The sequence below is a fragment of the Salminus brasiliensis genome, chromosome 2 (genome assembly GCF_030463535.1).
Source record: "Salminus brasiliensis chromosome 2, fSalBra1.hap2, whole genome shotgun sequence".
NCBI classification, from domain to species: domain Eukaryota; kingdom Metazoa; phylum Chordata; class Actinopteri; order Characiformes; family Bryconidae; genus Salminus; species Salminus brasiliensis.
The window spans coordinates 7,819,957-7,837,347 of NC_132879.1; the positions used below are offsets into that span (position 1 = coordinate 7,819,957).

The following is a 17,391-nucleotide window of genomic DNA, read 5'->3' on the forward strand; positions in this document are numbered from 1 at the left end:
GATGCATAATGTTTGCGTTTTGGACGAAACCGATCCGAAATCATTGTTGGATTGATAAATCATATCTCACCATGTTGGAGAGATTGATGTAATCATTACTTATAAACACCGATATCAATGAACCCAGTTTTTTATTTGTCACTGAAATGTAAATACAGTAACTGTGTAATGTGGGGCTCAGCGGTTAGAGCGCAGCGATATCGATAACAGGGTTGTGGGTTCGATTCCCGGGCTCGGCAAGCTGCCACTGTTGGGCCCTTGAGCAAGGCCCTTTACCCTCTCTGCTCCCCGGGCGCTGGAGTTGGCTGCCCACCGCTCTGGGTGTGTGTGTACTCACTGCCCCTAACACATGTGTGTGTGTGTGTGTGTGTGTGTGTGTGTGTGTGTGTGTGTGTGTGTGTGTACTCACTGCCCCTAACACATGTGTGTGTGTGTGAGTGTGTGTTCACTACCAGATGGGTTAAATGCGGAGGACACATTTCGCTGTACAGTGTACAGTGACAAATACGTGCACCTTTAAACCTTTAATAAGTTGACACAGTGCTGTCGGTGTTGCTTGCTCATATAAACAAATTCCCCTGCTTTATTGTTAATAAACATAAGTGTGAAAGCGCTGCTGATATTAAAATGAAGTGCTAACGGCCGGTGCCGTGTAATATAAAGTTAGCTGTGAAACAAGCTGCTTTCAATGGGAGCAGATCACTTAAGCTGACTGTATATAACCGTGATCCATAATTCATGTTCTGTGTTCTGCAGGAGACGCTGGTAAACCTAGAGAGACAGATCTACGCCTTTGAAGGAAGCTATTTAGAAGACACGCAGATGTATGGCAACATCATCCGGGGATGGGACCGCTACCTTACTAACCAGAAGTGAGTGGCTCTTGTACTCTTCCTTGATATCCAGGATTCGCTGATCCGCCTTTTTCTGTTCAGATCCGATACCCTGGTTGAATTAATAAACCGGATACCTCACCATGTGTGCAAGACTTTACTTTACTAACTTTATAAAACAAACTATGACCAATTAACTCAGATATAAATCAACTGAATTGCTTATGTAAACAAAGCAGGCTGCTGAAGACAGTGAGCAGTGGAGAGAAGACTTGATCAGGGCACAGAATCGAAGATATGACTCCATCAAGATAAGATAAGATAGTCCTTTATTAGTCCCGCAGTGGGGAAATTCACAGTGTAACAGCAGAAAGGGATAGCAGGACACTCAGTTACAAGAGAGAGAGATGAGAGAGAGAATAAGAGAGATGAGAGAGAGAATAAGAGAGAGAGAGAGAGAATAAGAGAGAGAGAGAGAGAATAAGAGAGAGAGAGAGAGAATAAGAGAGAGAGAGAGAGAGAGAGAGAATGAGAGAGAGAGAGAGAGAATAAGAGAGAGAGAATAAGAGAGAGAGAATGAGAGAGAGAGAGAATGAGAGAGAGAGAGAGAGAGAATAAGAGAGAGAGAGAGAGAATGAGAGAGAGAGAGAATGAGAGAGAGAGAGAATAAGAGAGAGAGAGAGAATAAGAGATAGAGAATTAGAGAGAGAGAGAGAGAGAGCAAATACTTTAATAGAAAAGAGGGTGCAGTAAAGCCCACAGAAAGGAAGGGAGCACCTAGTCTTTTGTTTGTAAACAGACGCTTTACAAGGTATGTTCAGTTCGTTTAGGATTCCTAAAGAACAGCCAATGAACATTACAGGCAATATTATGCAAATAAACAGTGATCATATGAACAGACAAAGTGGATTTTAGCTGTTTTACCAAACTGAATTACTCACTGATTAATGACTCACTTGTTAATGAAAGGTCAAGATATAGAGTAGATCAATGAGGGCATCATGTTTGTGTGTTACTCTGATCCTGAGTCATGAAGCCTAGAATACCAGCAGTGCGAGAATTAATTATTTGATACCCGATCCTGCTAATATTGTCAGTATCAGGACACTGCACCCCTACTTTATATAAGAAACTGACGACGTGGCCCTCAGTTTAAATCCGTATATAGTATGGTCTAAAGAACAGCTGAGACATCTGTGTATTTATCTGGACAGTAAGAGTTCATTTGTTCAAAGATAGTTTTACTGTATATAACTATGATCCATAATTCAGGTAGACCCTCTGTCAACTGACTTTATGTTTATTTAGGTTTATTCTAATGTTATATAGAGTTTTACAGGTAGACACTCTAACTGACCACTGACTTTATGTTTATTTGGGTTTATTCTAATGTTATATAGAGTTTTACAGGTAGACACTCTCACTGACCACTGACTTTATGTTTATTTGGGTTTATTCTAATGTTATATAGAGTTAATTACAGGTAGACACTCTCACTGACCACTGACTTTATGTTTATTTGGGTTTATTCTAATGTTATATAGAGTTAATTACAGGTAGACACACTCACTGACCACTGACTTTATGTTTATTTGGGTTTATTCTAATGTTATATAGAGTTAATTACAGGTAGACACTCTCACTGACCACTGACTTTATGTTTATTTGGGGTTATTCTAATGTTATATACAGTTAATTACAGGTAGACACTCTCACTGATCATTGACTTTATGTTTATTTGGGGTTATTCTAATGGTATATAGAGTTAATTACAGGTAGACACTCTCACTGATCATTGACTTTATGTTTATTTGGGGTTATTCTAATATTATATAGAGTTTTACAGGTAGACACTCTCATGGTTTTGCTTTTGTGTGTTTGTTTGTTTCTTAGAAACTCCAACAGTAAGACAGACAGGAGGAACCGAAAGTTCAAGGAGGCAGAACGTCTATTCAGCAAATCCTCTGTAACATCTGTGGCAGTTAGTATCTGTCTGTCTATCTGTCTCCATCTATCTGTCTGTCTGTCTGTCTATCTGTCAGGGCTGCACAATATATTGTCCTGGCATCGTCATCTCAATGTGGGCATGTTCAATAGCCACATCACAGAATGTGCAGTGTCATGTAAGACAAATGTATTGAAATATTTCTGTAACTTTTTTGCTGTATGATGCAAAAGGAAGATTCAACCCGTTCTTGTTTTCCACAATACATCTACGAGAGGGATATGGGAATTTCCCCACTGCGGGACTAATAAAGGACTATCTTATGATATCTTCCCAGCATATTTCTTTTTATTTCAAGGAGTGCATTATTTGTATTGTGAGATGTTGGATCTTTGACTTCTGGTGAAATCTGGTAAAGGTTCCTGTATGTTTTAAATGTACAAATACAGCGTATACTGCAGGATTACTGATTTTATGAGGTTACACATGACTTGTATTAAAGGGGTGGTCTTTTACTAAGCAGGATTCCTCAGTTTAGCTGGACTGTATACAGAATTTGCTTGCTCATCTGCAATCACCGCTTAAATATAACAACAGTAGAAACCAGTTATTTCCATTTGTTATTATTCTGTACGTTTAAGGTTTGTACATGAGTAGAAATCGCTGACTCTCCCCTTTTTTCTTCCTGACAGGCTGTTTGCGCTCTTGGTGGCATCCCTGATCACATGAATGAGAAACGTAAGCACAGTAACCCGTTAATGGTCGTGCACTCTAGTGCTTCAGGTCATCTTCTCAAAGGTTCTCTCTGTACTGAGTGATACTTGTGTGTGACGTTGTTTCTAGGCGAGGCCGGCAGCGGCACAGAGAGCGACACCTCACCAGACCTCCAAAATCAGGAGAACGAGCCGGGTCAAGAGGAGGCGGAGGACGCTGACGGAGCACTGCAGGACCTAAAGCCTCAGAAAGCAGCTTCGTCCTCCAGCTCCACCAACACTGGTCACCACAGCAGCCACAAGAAACGCAAGAACAAGAACCGGCACAGGTACTGTCGGGTGTAGTGTAGCTCAGTGGGTAGAAGTCAGGGCTCATGGTCTCGGCTAACGTGGCATTTTGTTTTTGTTGTATAGTGTTTCCTCCATTGTAAATGTACATGTAGAGCAGTGGTAGCCCATGCTGATCTGCTCTGATCTTTGTGTTTGTATAAATAATACAGCTCCAAAGTTAGGTATGGATAAGTACATCTAATAAAATCTTTAAATATATATATTTTCAGTTTCTATAATGGGACGGTCTGGACTGAATGATTTAGTTTAGTCTAGGGATGCACCAATCTGGCTTTTTTAGTTCTGATACGATACATAAACTTTGCATATCGGTCGATACCCGATACCGATCAAATACCACTGTTGAATTAATAAACTGTATACTTGACCATGTGGGAGACACGTAAACATTACTTTACTAACTGTGTAAAACAAAATATAACAAATTAACATGTAGATATAAATGTACTACATTTCTTTGACACTAAAATAAACAATTGTGCAGGACCTTGACACAACATTCAAATTAAAAATAAAAAGGAGTCAAACTTCTTAAAATATATTAAAATACATAAAATGTCAAATGTATCATCTGAATAAGTAGCTTCACTTTGTCAAAAACACAAACAGTAAACAATCATTTAAAACATTTCAGCGTAATTCAAAATAAAATCTAGCAGCTGAACCTGAGATTAAATAAGTAACTTGAACAAACATACAAGCAGCAATCAAAAATTGCAAACATCTAAACATTTAGTGCAGTCTCAGACCAACAAATTAAAGTGAAAGGATCGGTTCCATGGATCGGCCTAATTATCCGATACCAGATCCAGCTAATTTTGTTAATATCGGGACCGATATCCAATCCTAATATCGGATCGGTGCACCTCTAGTTTGGTCGAGACTTTTCTTAAAATTATAAGAAATTTTATAGTGTTTAATATTTTATAATCCAGTCTGACTCTCCTCCCTTACCCTGATCAGCTCCTAGCTCCTTTACAGCATTGTAGTCAAGTGTGTGTTGTAGTGCTACACACCCAGGACTGATATCTGTTGTTGATGGTCTAATGATGTGTAATAACTTTACTATCGAGGGTGCTGTAATTTGGCTTTCTATAGCGTGTGTGTGTGTATTAGCATTAGCTTTAGCCTATACTCGGTTCTGAATGGGCTCTTCAGTGCTGGTTTAAAAACAGAGAAAAGAGAGCGGTTCTCCCGCTGGTAAAACAGAGCGTTTCACTGATACTTTTATAACGGTTCAGATATTATGGTCTGTTTTTATGTTCCACTGTAAAATAGAGCCTCACTGCAGACTCTCAGCTCTCTTTATATACCTTCTGAGAATGTCTGCACTGCGGCAAAAGTAGCTGATAGCTACTAACGTAGCTAATAGCAGATTTATCCCGACACACTGGATTGGATCGTGACCTTCATAGCCCAAAGTTCTGCTTAAGCCTGTGAGGGCTAAATTTGCTAACTCTGCATTGAAATATGCAGTGATCATATTGCCCATCTTGTTTAAGACACATTTTCTATTTTTATGCTGGATTTAATGTATCAATAAAGCATAAAAGACAGTATATCATATTGTTGCCAGAACATCATTTGGTTTTATCTGCGAGTCAGTATCACAGGTTCAATGGCGGGCTCCACAGAATAAGTTTAAATGAGCTGTTTGCTGAAAAATTAAACGTGCACAACCAACCCCCCACCAAAAATGGTCAATCGGCCAGAACACGTTTGGTTTCGGCTGACTTCAGTTCTGCGCTGGAGCTGCAACACTACTGTTGCTTGAACCCCACTGTGTCTGTTTTGGCAGGAGACCTGGCCTTGTTCAGGGGCTGTCAGAGGAGGTTTATTTTGAGCACTCTGTGATACATAAACATTTGCAGAGTGTCATAAGTGTGTATTTTACTTCAGATGGAGATGAGGAATGCTCAGCAGGTTCCACAACTATAGCAGGTCTCCTCGGCATGACAGCCTGTCAGATCCACTGCAGACTCTTTCTGCATTGATGTGTGAACTTGAACACTGTGTTCCATGTCTGTGTGAGCTGGGCTGATGATCAACATGTCACTTAAAGACCATGATTCAAAAGCGATAATAATAGGACTCATTTAATATGAATAATATATTTAAAAAGAAAAAAGGATTTTTCTGTTTGATTTTTACTGTTAAAACGGTGGATTATTATGGGGAATTAATAAAACATAGGCCTACAGTACAGTGAATTTCCCCATCACCTTTGCTGGGAGCAAAGTTTAATCTATGCTTTTTCTCCACGGCATTTTATAGTCAAGTTACAGAGTGTTTTTGCTTTGATGAGTATGTAAAGCATGTAAATGTGGCTTTGGAGCTCACTTGTTGAACTCTGGCATGTGCACTCTGGTGTTTCTCCAGCAGTAGGTGCTGTTAGCATGCATAACAGTTAACTGTGTTATTACCTAACAATGCTTACCTACACTTATATTTCTTTAAATAAATAGCATTGAAATAATAGAATGAGCTAAAGATGGTATAGAAATATGCTGCAGCATGAGTGTGGTGTTGGGTGGGAATTCTAAAATCAATCGTTATGTTCTCCTAAAAATATGCAAATTGCTCTGACCTTCTCTGAGCTATGGATACAAATAGGATGCTCATAACCATTTGACCATTTATTCAGATGGAAAGTTGTTAACTATTTGACTATGGAAGAAAAGTGGCTTTTGCTATCACTCAGTAACATGGTGGCAGAGAACACTGCATGTCCAGATGTTTGTGGACACCCCTTCTAATGAATACATTCAGCAAAAGGATTCTCTGGAGCAGATAGACATGAACCTATTAACACCATGCTGAATGCTTGGATGCCGAATGGGCTAGAGGGATGTAAACACAGTAATGCTCAAATCTAGAAAGCATTTCCTGGACAGTAGAGACAGTTACTCCTTTAGGAGTAGGAAACCTTGTTATTATTATTGATTTTTTTGTTGATTTCTGAAGAATCAATAAAAGAGAAAATGCTAGTACATTGACTTGTTTTTTTTGTTTTGTTTTGTTTTTTTGATTTATTTAGGATTTTTTTTTTATTTATATATTTTTTTTTTCCAATTATAATATCTGGATGTTCTTAGCAAAGTAGGTTAGGTTAGTATATTTTCATTGTCAGTTTCATTAAAATAGTCCTAAAATATATACATTTTGTTCTGAGCTGCAATCATCGAGGATCAAGCACTAAATATGAGTTGAATTTGCACAGTTGTGAATTAAACAATGTCTGTCTATTAGTCTCTGAACTTGCCTTCTTTCCATTGTCCGTTTCCGGTGTATACACACAGTACGCATACAGCTTCAGAACAACTGAGCTACGAACCGGCTGCCTCCAGTGTCATTTACAGCTCAGCAAAGCCAAAGCCATGTGTCTCTGTGTGTGTTCGGGAAAACGTCCTGCGTTTTGGGCCTGAGCTGCAGTGATGGCAGGCTCGTGTACTAACCTCTAATGCTCTCTTCCTCTCCCCTAATGCTGCCCCCAGCCCTTCCGCCATGTTTGATTATGACTTTGAGTAAGTCTCAACTTTACGTCCTAATTTTCCCTCTCACTCATCCCTTTTCTCTTTTGCTCCCACTCTATCTTTCCTTTTCTGCTTGAGCTGTGAAGAGCAGTCCGTTTGGAACGGCGCCCTGGTGCCTGTGTCTGTTTCGTTACAGATGTTGTTTTGTTTTGTTTTTGTTTATTGCATGAATTGATTGATTGAGCCGTGAACTGTGTTTGTACCATCAATCGAGAATTCCAGTAATATGTTATCATAAGAATCTGAGATGTCTAAATATATCTAATGTGAAAATAATGTTTTCCTTTCTTATCTCCATATGGGCAACATGAAACTAGCCCACCCCGTTTTCTGTTATCACTGTGTCTCTCTGTTTCCAGTCCCATCGATTGGGGCTTTATTGAACTAGGCTGCACTTTTGTACTTTTTAGTTGGACAAATATGAATAATTATGGTCTAACTATGGTGATGCCGGACCACAGTAGAGTCTTTCTCCTGGCTGGTTGCTCTGTTTAATCTGCAGAGCTTGTATGCTCAAACCTTGGTAATTCACAGACTGAATTCATGACAACTAGATGAATACTGTGACTATAAAGTGCTTTGAAGGTTCAAGTGTAATTACTCGATTCTGTTTCAAGGGCTGTAAGTGGTGACTTGAAGCAGCACTGGTAGGCAGCAAGTGCTCAAGATGTTTTAACATAAGTAATCCTAAATGATACGTTCTTTAATAAATGGGAGATAAGGAAGGAAGAGCATATTTTATGCCATTTTGGTTGCAACTCGCATATAAAGAAAAGCATCTGAGCTTAGTTTCCGAAAGCTCCCTTTAACTGTGAGTGTTCAGCATGATGCTCACTCTACCATTTAAGAATGATCTGTGTGCTACAATGCTTTTGAGAAAACAAGCCCAGTATCCTACATTAGTAACTTGGTTGGTAACCAAAATGAGTAAAAGCATAAAAAGACACTGTGCAAAAAAAAGGTCCGAGCACTAATCTCTGTTTTTCTTTGTAGATTTGATATGAAGATGAACAAGAAGCCCAGAGCGGTAAGTGTAGTTTTCATCACATTACATTCATTAGCCATAGCGTTACTATTATTGCATGCCAGAGTAAGTGAATAACAATGATTATCTAACTCCGGTGGGATCTACTTATTGGACAGCAAGTGACAACAGTCTATTCTTAAAGTTGGAAGTCGGAAAGATGGGCAACTAAGCCGCGTTGGGATCTGCACAGGTGCAGGTGGTTTTAATGTTATGGTTGATTGGTATACACAGTAGTCATTTATATGCATTGCACAAAATCCCTTTCCTGATGAAATCTTGATCTTCCTTTGGTGTAGTAGCAGGATATCACAGGCCTTGTAGCATAGTAAACACTTATGTTTACTTTCTGTAAAGAATCTGTTGGAACTTCGGTGAAAAATATGATGTGTTGTGGTGTGATGGCATTTGCTTTCGGTTTATTATAGTATTCAGTAGGGGTGTAACAGTACACGTAAGTCACGGTTCAGTTTGTACAACAGGAGAAAAAACAAAAAAATAAAATAAGACTAACCCAGGTTTCTTTTCATTTAATTAGATCAGACAGTTGCTCAGCAGTTACAGTTCTATTTAGTACGATACTGCGCCCCCTGAGGTAGTTAATATAGCCTATATTGTATTAAGCAGTCATTCTTGTCCAGTCCACCATGGTTTAATGAGTTAAATGAAGATGTTAAAGCCAAAATTTCAGTGAAATACTTAATATTCTGCTTCAGTTCCAAATTTGAAAAGCATGAACCCACTCCACATCTTGTACTTTTCAGTAGAAGGCCTTCCCAGACAGTAGCTTGCCTAGTTCACAGGCTAGAATCAGGGCTCCTACTCTGACTAGGTTAATTGAGCTACATGGTGAATAGCAAGCATGGAAAATAATACATAAAATATAAAAATGCCAAAAATCCAGTAAACAATCCAATAAATTGGGTTACACACAAGGTCCAGCACAGTCCCTTCACCCACATTCTAATCGCAAGCAAGCGGGGACGATAATATAGAATCAAATAACACAGATTCAGATCCTAATAATGGGGTTTACACACAGAGCCCAGCACAGTCCCTTCACCCATGTTCTAATCACCCACTTCCTTGCAAGCCCTTCACAGGGGCAATCAGGTAGTCCTCTCCCTTTAGTCTCCCAGAGATGGACTAGAAGAATGGCTAAAATCAGGGGCGCTCACTCTAACAAGACTTTTTAGGCTACATGGTGTCATGATGAAATCAGTAGGGCTTATTCACCAACCGATCTTGAGAAGAATTCTTTTCTTAAAACCCAGTTATGCAGTTTTCACAAGGATTCTGTTGTTCGCCAGTGGGTTTTTTTTGTTTGCTTTTTATTGTTTGTTGTTTTTTTTTGGGAGGGGGGGGGGGTTTGTTCAGTTTACAAGGACAATGGGATTTATCATTATAGGAGCAGAGCTGCGAACAATTCTGCTTTAAAAACATAGACCTTCAGTTGCGACTTTTCTCAAGCACAAATTTTGGAAAATTCTTAGAAAGATATTGGTGAAGATGAAGATCATGACGTGCAAAATTCACCATTATGAAGGATTGTGCAGATGCTTCCTGCAAAATGCTGCCCATGCTACTCCTAACTTAATCCGCCACTGCCTTAAAGTATCGCGTTGATCTCGTTTCATGTATATTGTCAGCCCTGGTCCAGAACTAGACTTAATCCATGTCTAGAAGAGTCTGAAGTTAATGTCTGAGAGGTGTGAGGTTAGCATCTACATCCTGAGTGTTTCTCTCTGTTTAATGTAACTGTGTTCTGTTGGCAGGACTATTCTGCTTGATCGTTACCACGGAGAGGAGCAGTGCAGGTTTGACATGGACTTGAACGGATCTGCTCTGCGTTCTACAGCTACAGGCTGCACTCCATCATCATCCTCATTACTCCTGTCTGCCACACCAGCAGCGGCGTACCGAATCCAGTGCAAGCATGAGAAACACTTTCTTCTTCTACTACTTCTTCATCCTCTTGCCTTTTTTTCCTTTAATGTTAAGAGATGTAATTCAGTTCACAACCCGGTTGGTGTCTCCACCGTTCTGTCCACCTCACTGTAGGAAAAACCTTCATCTGTATACGTTTACAAGTACAAACCATTCTCTCTGCATGTTCTCTGTGTGAGGCTTGAACACACCTCAGCGAAGTGTTTCCATCATGTGGGATTGTCCTCTGTATTTATGACACTGCGTTCGAGAAAGCTCCTATTCTTCAGCTAAAAGAAATGATTTCTTTTTGGAAATTCTATGACCATTTGTTAAGACTTATAGTTAATGTGAAAAGGAAAATAGTCTTGTTATTATCATGGTTGTTTTTTACTCCACATTTTTGTTGTTTTGAATAAAAATGTACAAAATGTAGTGCTGGTCTTCTGTGTCTGCTTTAAAGTCTCACTAAGACAAGGCAAGTTTCATACACTGTGGCAATTGAATGTGCTTTACAAAAACACAGAGAAATATAAAGACAGTGTTTAAACTAATAGGTACTGCTTTCACTCACTAGATAACAGCTGTAACTGAACAAGATTTTACTTCGTTAGACCAGCCTTTAAGCTGTGAATCAATCTTTGGGATGCCCATGTTAACTTAATTTTAAAACCTCTAGGAATTGATCCTTGGAAAATCTTAACCACCATGATGATGAACAGTAATGGGATTTATTTTTAAAGTACTTTAACTGCAAAATCTTGAAACGATGTTTCTTTTTATTTTAGATATAAATATTATTCTTAGATTATTCAGAGTTTTTGGTAGGCCTCATCACTGATGTGATTCAGTTAAGCTATGGTGCGCTATGCCACATGCCTCCTGTGAGCTGTCAGATCTCCAGTAATGTGATTGACTATATATATATATATATATATATATATATATATATATATATATATATATATATAGTTGATGATTAAGCTAAGTGACACTATGCTATGGTAAGCTAGGCCAATGTTTCTTAACCCTGGTGCCGGAGTTGCACTGCACATTTTGGTGTTTTCCTCGCTCCTAACACCTGATTCAACTAATCTAACTTATGTTGCAAGTCTTCATTTCACACTCTGGTAGTTTTAGAGAAATAACTTAAATATTATGTCTAAAATTAACCATGAAATGGATTATTGTATAGTCTTCTAATAACAACCGCCCCCAATATCGGGCACTTCCGCATATTTTGCATTTCTGCCCCTAGTTGCGCAAGATTACAACTTTGTAAGCAATGTTTAAATGTAGTTTTCAGATGTGAATTGTTGTAAGAATAAAGTTTAAATGCCTCTCAAAGACGAGAGCTTATGTTTTTTTTATTTTATCCTAGTGTTTGGCCGAGAGAGAGAGAGTGGAGATGCTTTTCTGAGCATTTTATATATAAGATACTATGCTTAATTCTGCTTGAGTATATTGGTGAGAGGCCTGGTTTCATTTCCCTCAGTTTAATTTAGTCAATCAAGGGTTTTCCTTTGTGGCACCATCCTGAAAAACTTAAACTTGGGCAAGTCAGGCTGCTAGAGCCTGGGAATGGATACCCGTGCAAGGCTAGAAGCTAGCCCAAACTCTTTGGGTATTGCTAAAAGCTTAATTTATGCTTAACTTTTCTTCATCTCTCCCCACAACAAGAAGACAACACCATGTGGAGAGTGTTGAAATGACTGTTTTTGTCACAGTGCTAAAAACTAAGCTATGCTATGTGGCTTGTGTAAGCCAGGGCAGTGCTGTAAAGCAGTCAATCCGTGCAAAACGCTTTTTTTCCCTACATTTTTGCCCTCTGTAAAAGGAAAATCAGTGTGTAAAGTAACGGGGTGGTAAATATGCTTCAATTTTCACCCTAACCAAAGTCACATACTTGCTAGTTATACATAAAACAACCTGATAGAGCTTTAATAGAGCCTGCTAGAGATATGTGAATTAGCAATAGAGGTTAATCCTTTTTGATTGATTGATTGACATGGATGTGTTTGACACATCAGCTTACTTTGAGTTACAGGTGGGTGTAGACATATAATAATACTTTTTAAGTGTCTGTTGTATAATACCATTGTTATTTTTTCTCAGGGCCAACTAACATCATCTCAGCTGGCATCGATTTTCTCGTTCTCAGCAGCCTAAAATTGCTGAAATTTGTTTAAATGGTGCTCTCGTGGAAGTTTGCTTTGGCATGGACATGTGATTCGGAGCCTGTTTACAGAGAGATGAGGAATGATGGGAGCTTTTCTCCCAGAGGAGGAGTGTGTGTGTGCGCGCCCTCACTTTTAGGATGGCACATACAGTTCAGTTGTGGGGTGAAGCTGAGGACATGAGGAAAAGTACTAGCATTATATACTGCCTTAAGTAGAACAGGCTCAGTGTCATGAATTTATTAGTTTCACCTTCAGTTTTAGAATGATGTGATGAACGGGCCAATAGAAATGCTCCAAATGACTTTTTACATTGACTTCCACTGACTGTTAAGAAGATTTTTCACCTTCTCCTGTAAAGTTGACATTTTGGAGATACAAGAGCTGACGTGTTATACTGCCAATTAACCCATCGTATCAACCCCTAGCACTAGCAATGCTTCCTACACTAGGAGGGTGATATATGCAAAGCCAGCCACTGCCTCTTTTCATACTGCGGCATCGCCAGACATCCGACACACTAGGAGGAAAGCATCGGATCCGCAGCTCCACCGCACCAGCTAACAGACGCCTGAGCTGGCCAACATTGCTTCAAGTGTGACGAGGGGAGAGAGCACAGCCAGTTGTGCTCTCTCAGACTCAGCCACTGATGACAGTGTGGTGTGGCTTGGGATTCGAGCTTGCGACACCTAGGCCATAGTGATAGCGCATTAGACTGCTAAGCTCAGGTTTTTGTATATACACATAGTTATATTTACAACTTTTAAAAGCAGTTTCACCAAATGGGGCATTAACCATTAACCACCGTTCCACAGTGCTACCCCTAGGGGATCGAAAATAATGTGACAAACTAACAGTAATAAATGAAATTGACATTTTTAATATTTGGTTGTGAATTCTTTGCAGGGAATGACTGGAAAAGTCTGGAATCTACAATAGACAACACCAGATGGTGAGTCTCTTCCCTGGTGATGCGTTGCCAGGCCTTCAATACAACTGTCTTCAGTACCTGCTTGTATTGGGGTGTTTTGGTTTTGCCTTCAGTAGATGCTCAATTGACTGGAGGACTGAGTTTACCATTGCTGAACATTCATGAACTTTATACCCTTGCATTTGGCTAATTCTCAGCAGGTAATGATGCCCTAGACTCTTCAGAATTCACCCTTCGACTTTTATCAGGAGCCAAATCATTAATACATACAAGAAAACCAGTTTCATTTGCAGCCATACATGCCCACAGCATAACACTACCTCCACCATGCTTGATAGATGAGCTAGCATTAGCTTTAGATCATGAGCAGATCGTTCTCTTCTCTATACACTGCATGAGATGTTTTGATCTGTCTTTACTAGGGAAATAATTCTGTCATCCACCACAGTTCATTGATCTTCTGTGTTTTTGGTATATCAAAGTTCATGAGCGTGTTCATATTCTTCAATCAAGTATCAAATAGTTGATTTAGCCAAATCTGCAAGTTTCTGCCTAATAATATCCACACTTGAAATCCAGTTTGTTTGATTATGTGTAATTAAAATAATGAGTGAATAACACTGTTATTTAATTTTACATCATTTTTTCATTCCTATAGGAATGAATGGGGTGTACAAATGTGTGCGCTCTTCCCATGTATTGCAATGATATCAACCACCTGAGATACCATAGCAACCACTATAGGGTGTTAGAACCACTATCAAGGCTATTAAAAATACTTTCTCCTGCTTTTGTTGAATAACTGTCTCTACCATCCAGGGAAGAAGGTTTTCTACTGGATTTTGGAGGAGTGTTGTTCAGAAGATTTGATTGAATTCAGTAATAAGAGCTTTAGTGAGGTCAGGATGTTGGACCATCACCCCCCCTCTCCCCCACCTCATACATCCCACACTCCTCAACTCATCCCACTTTGTACTGGATTGAGCATCAGCCATCATTCCAGTGAACACAGGTCTTCCACTGCTCCACAGCTCAATGCTGGGGGGCTTTATACCCCTCTGACCCACACTTGGCATCAGGCAGCAGCATGGTGCCAATAGGCTCATGTCTATCTGCTCCAGAGAGTCCTATTCTATTGGCAGTACTTCTCTACAGGGACTAGACAAGCTGTGCCAGAACTTAAAGTAGCTGAATGCCTTCATCAGAAAGGGGTGTCCACAAACTTTAGGACATATAGTGTATCATAGCAGTCACCTTGCAACACACTAACAATCATCCAGCAACCACTTACCAGCACCATAGTAACCAGCTGGGATTCCATAGCAACCACCTATAGTTCTATATATTTTAAAGAGGCTAGGCCACAGATTTGGTGAGTTATTAGAGTGTGAGACTGTGTCTGGTGAGAGTTTTGGAGAACGTGGTCTCTGTTCAACGCAGAAACGCGTAGTCCTCTGAGTATTCCTCCGACCCTCCAGCTCAGCCTGTTCGCTCTGCTTGCCAAGAGATGTTTTTTGCCTTTGATACAACCTCCAGTCCCTCAGGAGGCAAAAGCCCGAGCTCCCTTTCATATTTCACTGCGCGGGGTCAGCAGCGTCTCACAGAGGAGTCATGAGAATTCAGCAAAGACAACACCACAGCGGTCACTTCAGACTGGACACTAATTTCATTATGAAGGCACAGAGTCGTGTGAGTGCAGCAACAGCCAAGAGCTGGCAAGGTCAGAGATCTGCTTTTCACTGCAACCTGTGAGCGGTCCCTGTCTCTGTGCTCGCTGAACGGGGGTCAAGTGGGGTCAACCACAGGGTCAAAGGGGGGCAGATGACGCCAAACAGGGCCAAGCAGGGCAAAGAGGGAACCGAACTGTTGTCATGGTAACGTTAAAACGTGGACTGGACCGTGACCACAGCGGAAATTCTAAATGCTGCGTTCTTGATGTTCGGTTCATGTTCATGAGGTTCATGATATCCTCTTCTGGTCTGTTCCTAATGTTCTGTCCTGTGTTACTGTTCTTAATGTTCTTATTTAGTTCTGTGCTGTGGTTCTCTGATGTTGTTCTGTTCTGATGTTGATGTTGGGTTTTATGCTGCAGTTCTATTGTGTTCTATTTTTAGGTTTGGCTTGAGTTTTTACTTCTGTTTCGTTCTGTTCTGTTGTTTTTGTTCTACTCTGTTTTGCTGTTGTTCAGTTCTGTTCTGTTCAGTTCTGTTCTGTTCAGTTCAGTTCAGTTCTGTTCTGTTCTGTTCAGTTCAGTTCAGTTCCGTTCCGTTCCGTTCCGTTCCGTTCAGTTCCGTTCAGTTCAGTTCAGTTCAGTTCTGTTCAGTTCTGTTCAGTTCAGTTCAGTTCTGTTCTGTTCTGTTCTGTTCAGTTCTGTTCTGTTCTGTTCTGTTCAGTTCTGTTCAGTTCAGTTCAGTTCTGTTCTGTTCTGTTCAGTTCAGTTCTGTTCTGTTCTTTTCTGTTCAGTTCTGTTCAGTTCTGTTCTGTTCTGTTCTGTTCAGTTCAGTTCAGTTCAGTTCTGTTCTGTTCTGTTCAGTTCTATTTACTTCTGTTAAATTCTGTTCAGTTCAGTTTGGTTAATTTCCATTCTATACTGTTCTGTTCTGTTCTGTTCTATTTTATTCTGTTCTATTTTATTCTGTTTGGTTCTATTCTGTTATATTCCTCTCTGTTCTATTATGTGCTGTTTTATTTTATTCTATTATGTTTTATTCTATTCTGTTCTGTTTGGTTAATTTATATTCTGCTCTGCCCTGTTTGGGTTCGGTTCTGTTATATTGTATTATATTCTGTTTTGTTCGGTTCTGTGTTTTGTTCTATTCTATTCTATTCTGTTCTGTTCTGTTCTGTTCTGTTCTGTTCTGTTCTGTTCTGTTCTGTTCTGTTCTGTTCTATTCTATTCTATCCTGTCCTGTTCTGTCCTGTTCTGTTCTGTTCTGTTCTATCCTGTTCTGTCCTGTCCTTTCCTGTCCTGTCCTGTCCTGTCCTGTCCTGTTCTGTTCTATCCTGTTCTGTCCTGTTCTTTTCTGTCCTGTCCTGTTCTGTCCTGTTCTATCCTGTTCTGTTCTATCCTGTCCTGTTCTGTCCTGTTCTATCCTGTTCTGTTCTATCCTGTTCTGTTCTATCCTGTCCTGTTCTGTCCTGTTCTATCCTGTTCTGTTCTATCCTGTTCTGTTCTATCCTGTCCTGTTCTGTCCTGTTCTATCCTGTTCTGTTCTATCCAGTTCTGTTCTATCCTGTCCTGTTCTATCCTGTTCTGTCCTGTCCTGTTCTATCCTGTCCTTTCCTGTCCTGTCCTGTCCTGTTCTATCCTGTTCTGTCCTGTTCTTTTCTGTCCTGTCCTGTTCTGTCCTGTTCTATCCTGTCCTGTTCTATCCTGTTCTGTCCTGTCCTGTTCTGTCCTGTTCTATCCTGTTCTGTTCTATCCTGTCCTGTTCTATCCTGTTCTGTCCTGTCCTGTTCTGTCCTGTCCTGTCCTGTCCTGTCCTGTCCTGTTCTATCCTGTTCTGTTCTATTCTATCCTGTCCTGTCCTTTCCTGTTCTGTTCTGTCCTGTCCTGTTCTGTTATATAGTTATTTTCTTTTCTGTTATGTTCTATTTTGTTCAATTCTATTGTATCCTTTCCTGTTTCATTTCTTTCTATTCCATTCTAATTTATTCTAATCAATTCTATTCCATTCTTAATGTCAAGGTAACTTGCTCCAGGCGGTGCTTAAAAGGGCCTGGTTTGGCCCATATAGGAGAGAGCAAGACACAGAGGTGAGCAAAGGGCTGAAAGCCCCTGACACTCTGAGCTACGTACACCCTGCCTATAAGTTTCCCATAGAGGCCCATATGGGGTACAGTCATGTTCATTTAAGATTCAGATTCACTACCAGCGTCACTGTGGCCACATTCTATTCATCTTCTATTCGTTTGATTTGTTTTATTACTGACTATCCATCGGGGAAAAGGAGCCAAC

The 17,391-nt window shown here is 40.0% G+C and overlaps 1 protein-coding gene across 2 annotated transcripts in view; it reads left to right on the top strand.

Moving 5' to 3' along the window:
* Window positions 1-10,760, top strand: part of meaf6 (MYST/Esa1-associated factor 6) — an 11,394-nt gene extending 634 nt beyond the window's left edge. The window contains exons 2-8 of one of the 2 annotated variants that reach the window (XM_072674267.1): window positions 757-872; window positions 2,727-2,814; window positions 3,471-3,516; window positions 3,622-3,820; window positions 7,337-7,366; window positions 8,369-8,402; window positions 10,175-10,760. In XM_072674267.1, the coding sequence (XP_072530368.1) occupies window positions 757-872; window positions 2,727-2,814; window positions 3,471-3,516; window positions 3,622-3,820; window positions 7,337-7,366; window positions 8,369-8,402; window positions 10,175-10,189 (528 nt within the window). In that variant the 3' untranslated portion in view covers window positions 10,190-10,760. The remainder of the gene's footprint in view (window positions 1-756; window positions 873-2,726; window positions 2,815-3,470; window positions 3,517-3,621; window positions 3,821-7,336; window positions 7,367-8,368; window positions 8,403-10,174) is intronic. The other variant, XM_072674268.1, reaches the window with a different exon arrangement.
* Window positions 10,761-17,391: the final 6,631 nt, after the last annotated feature.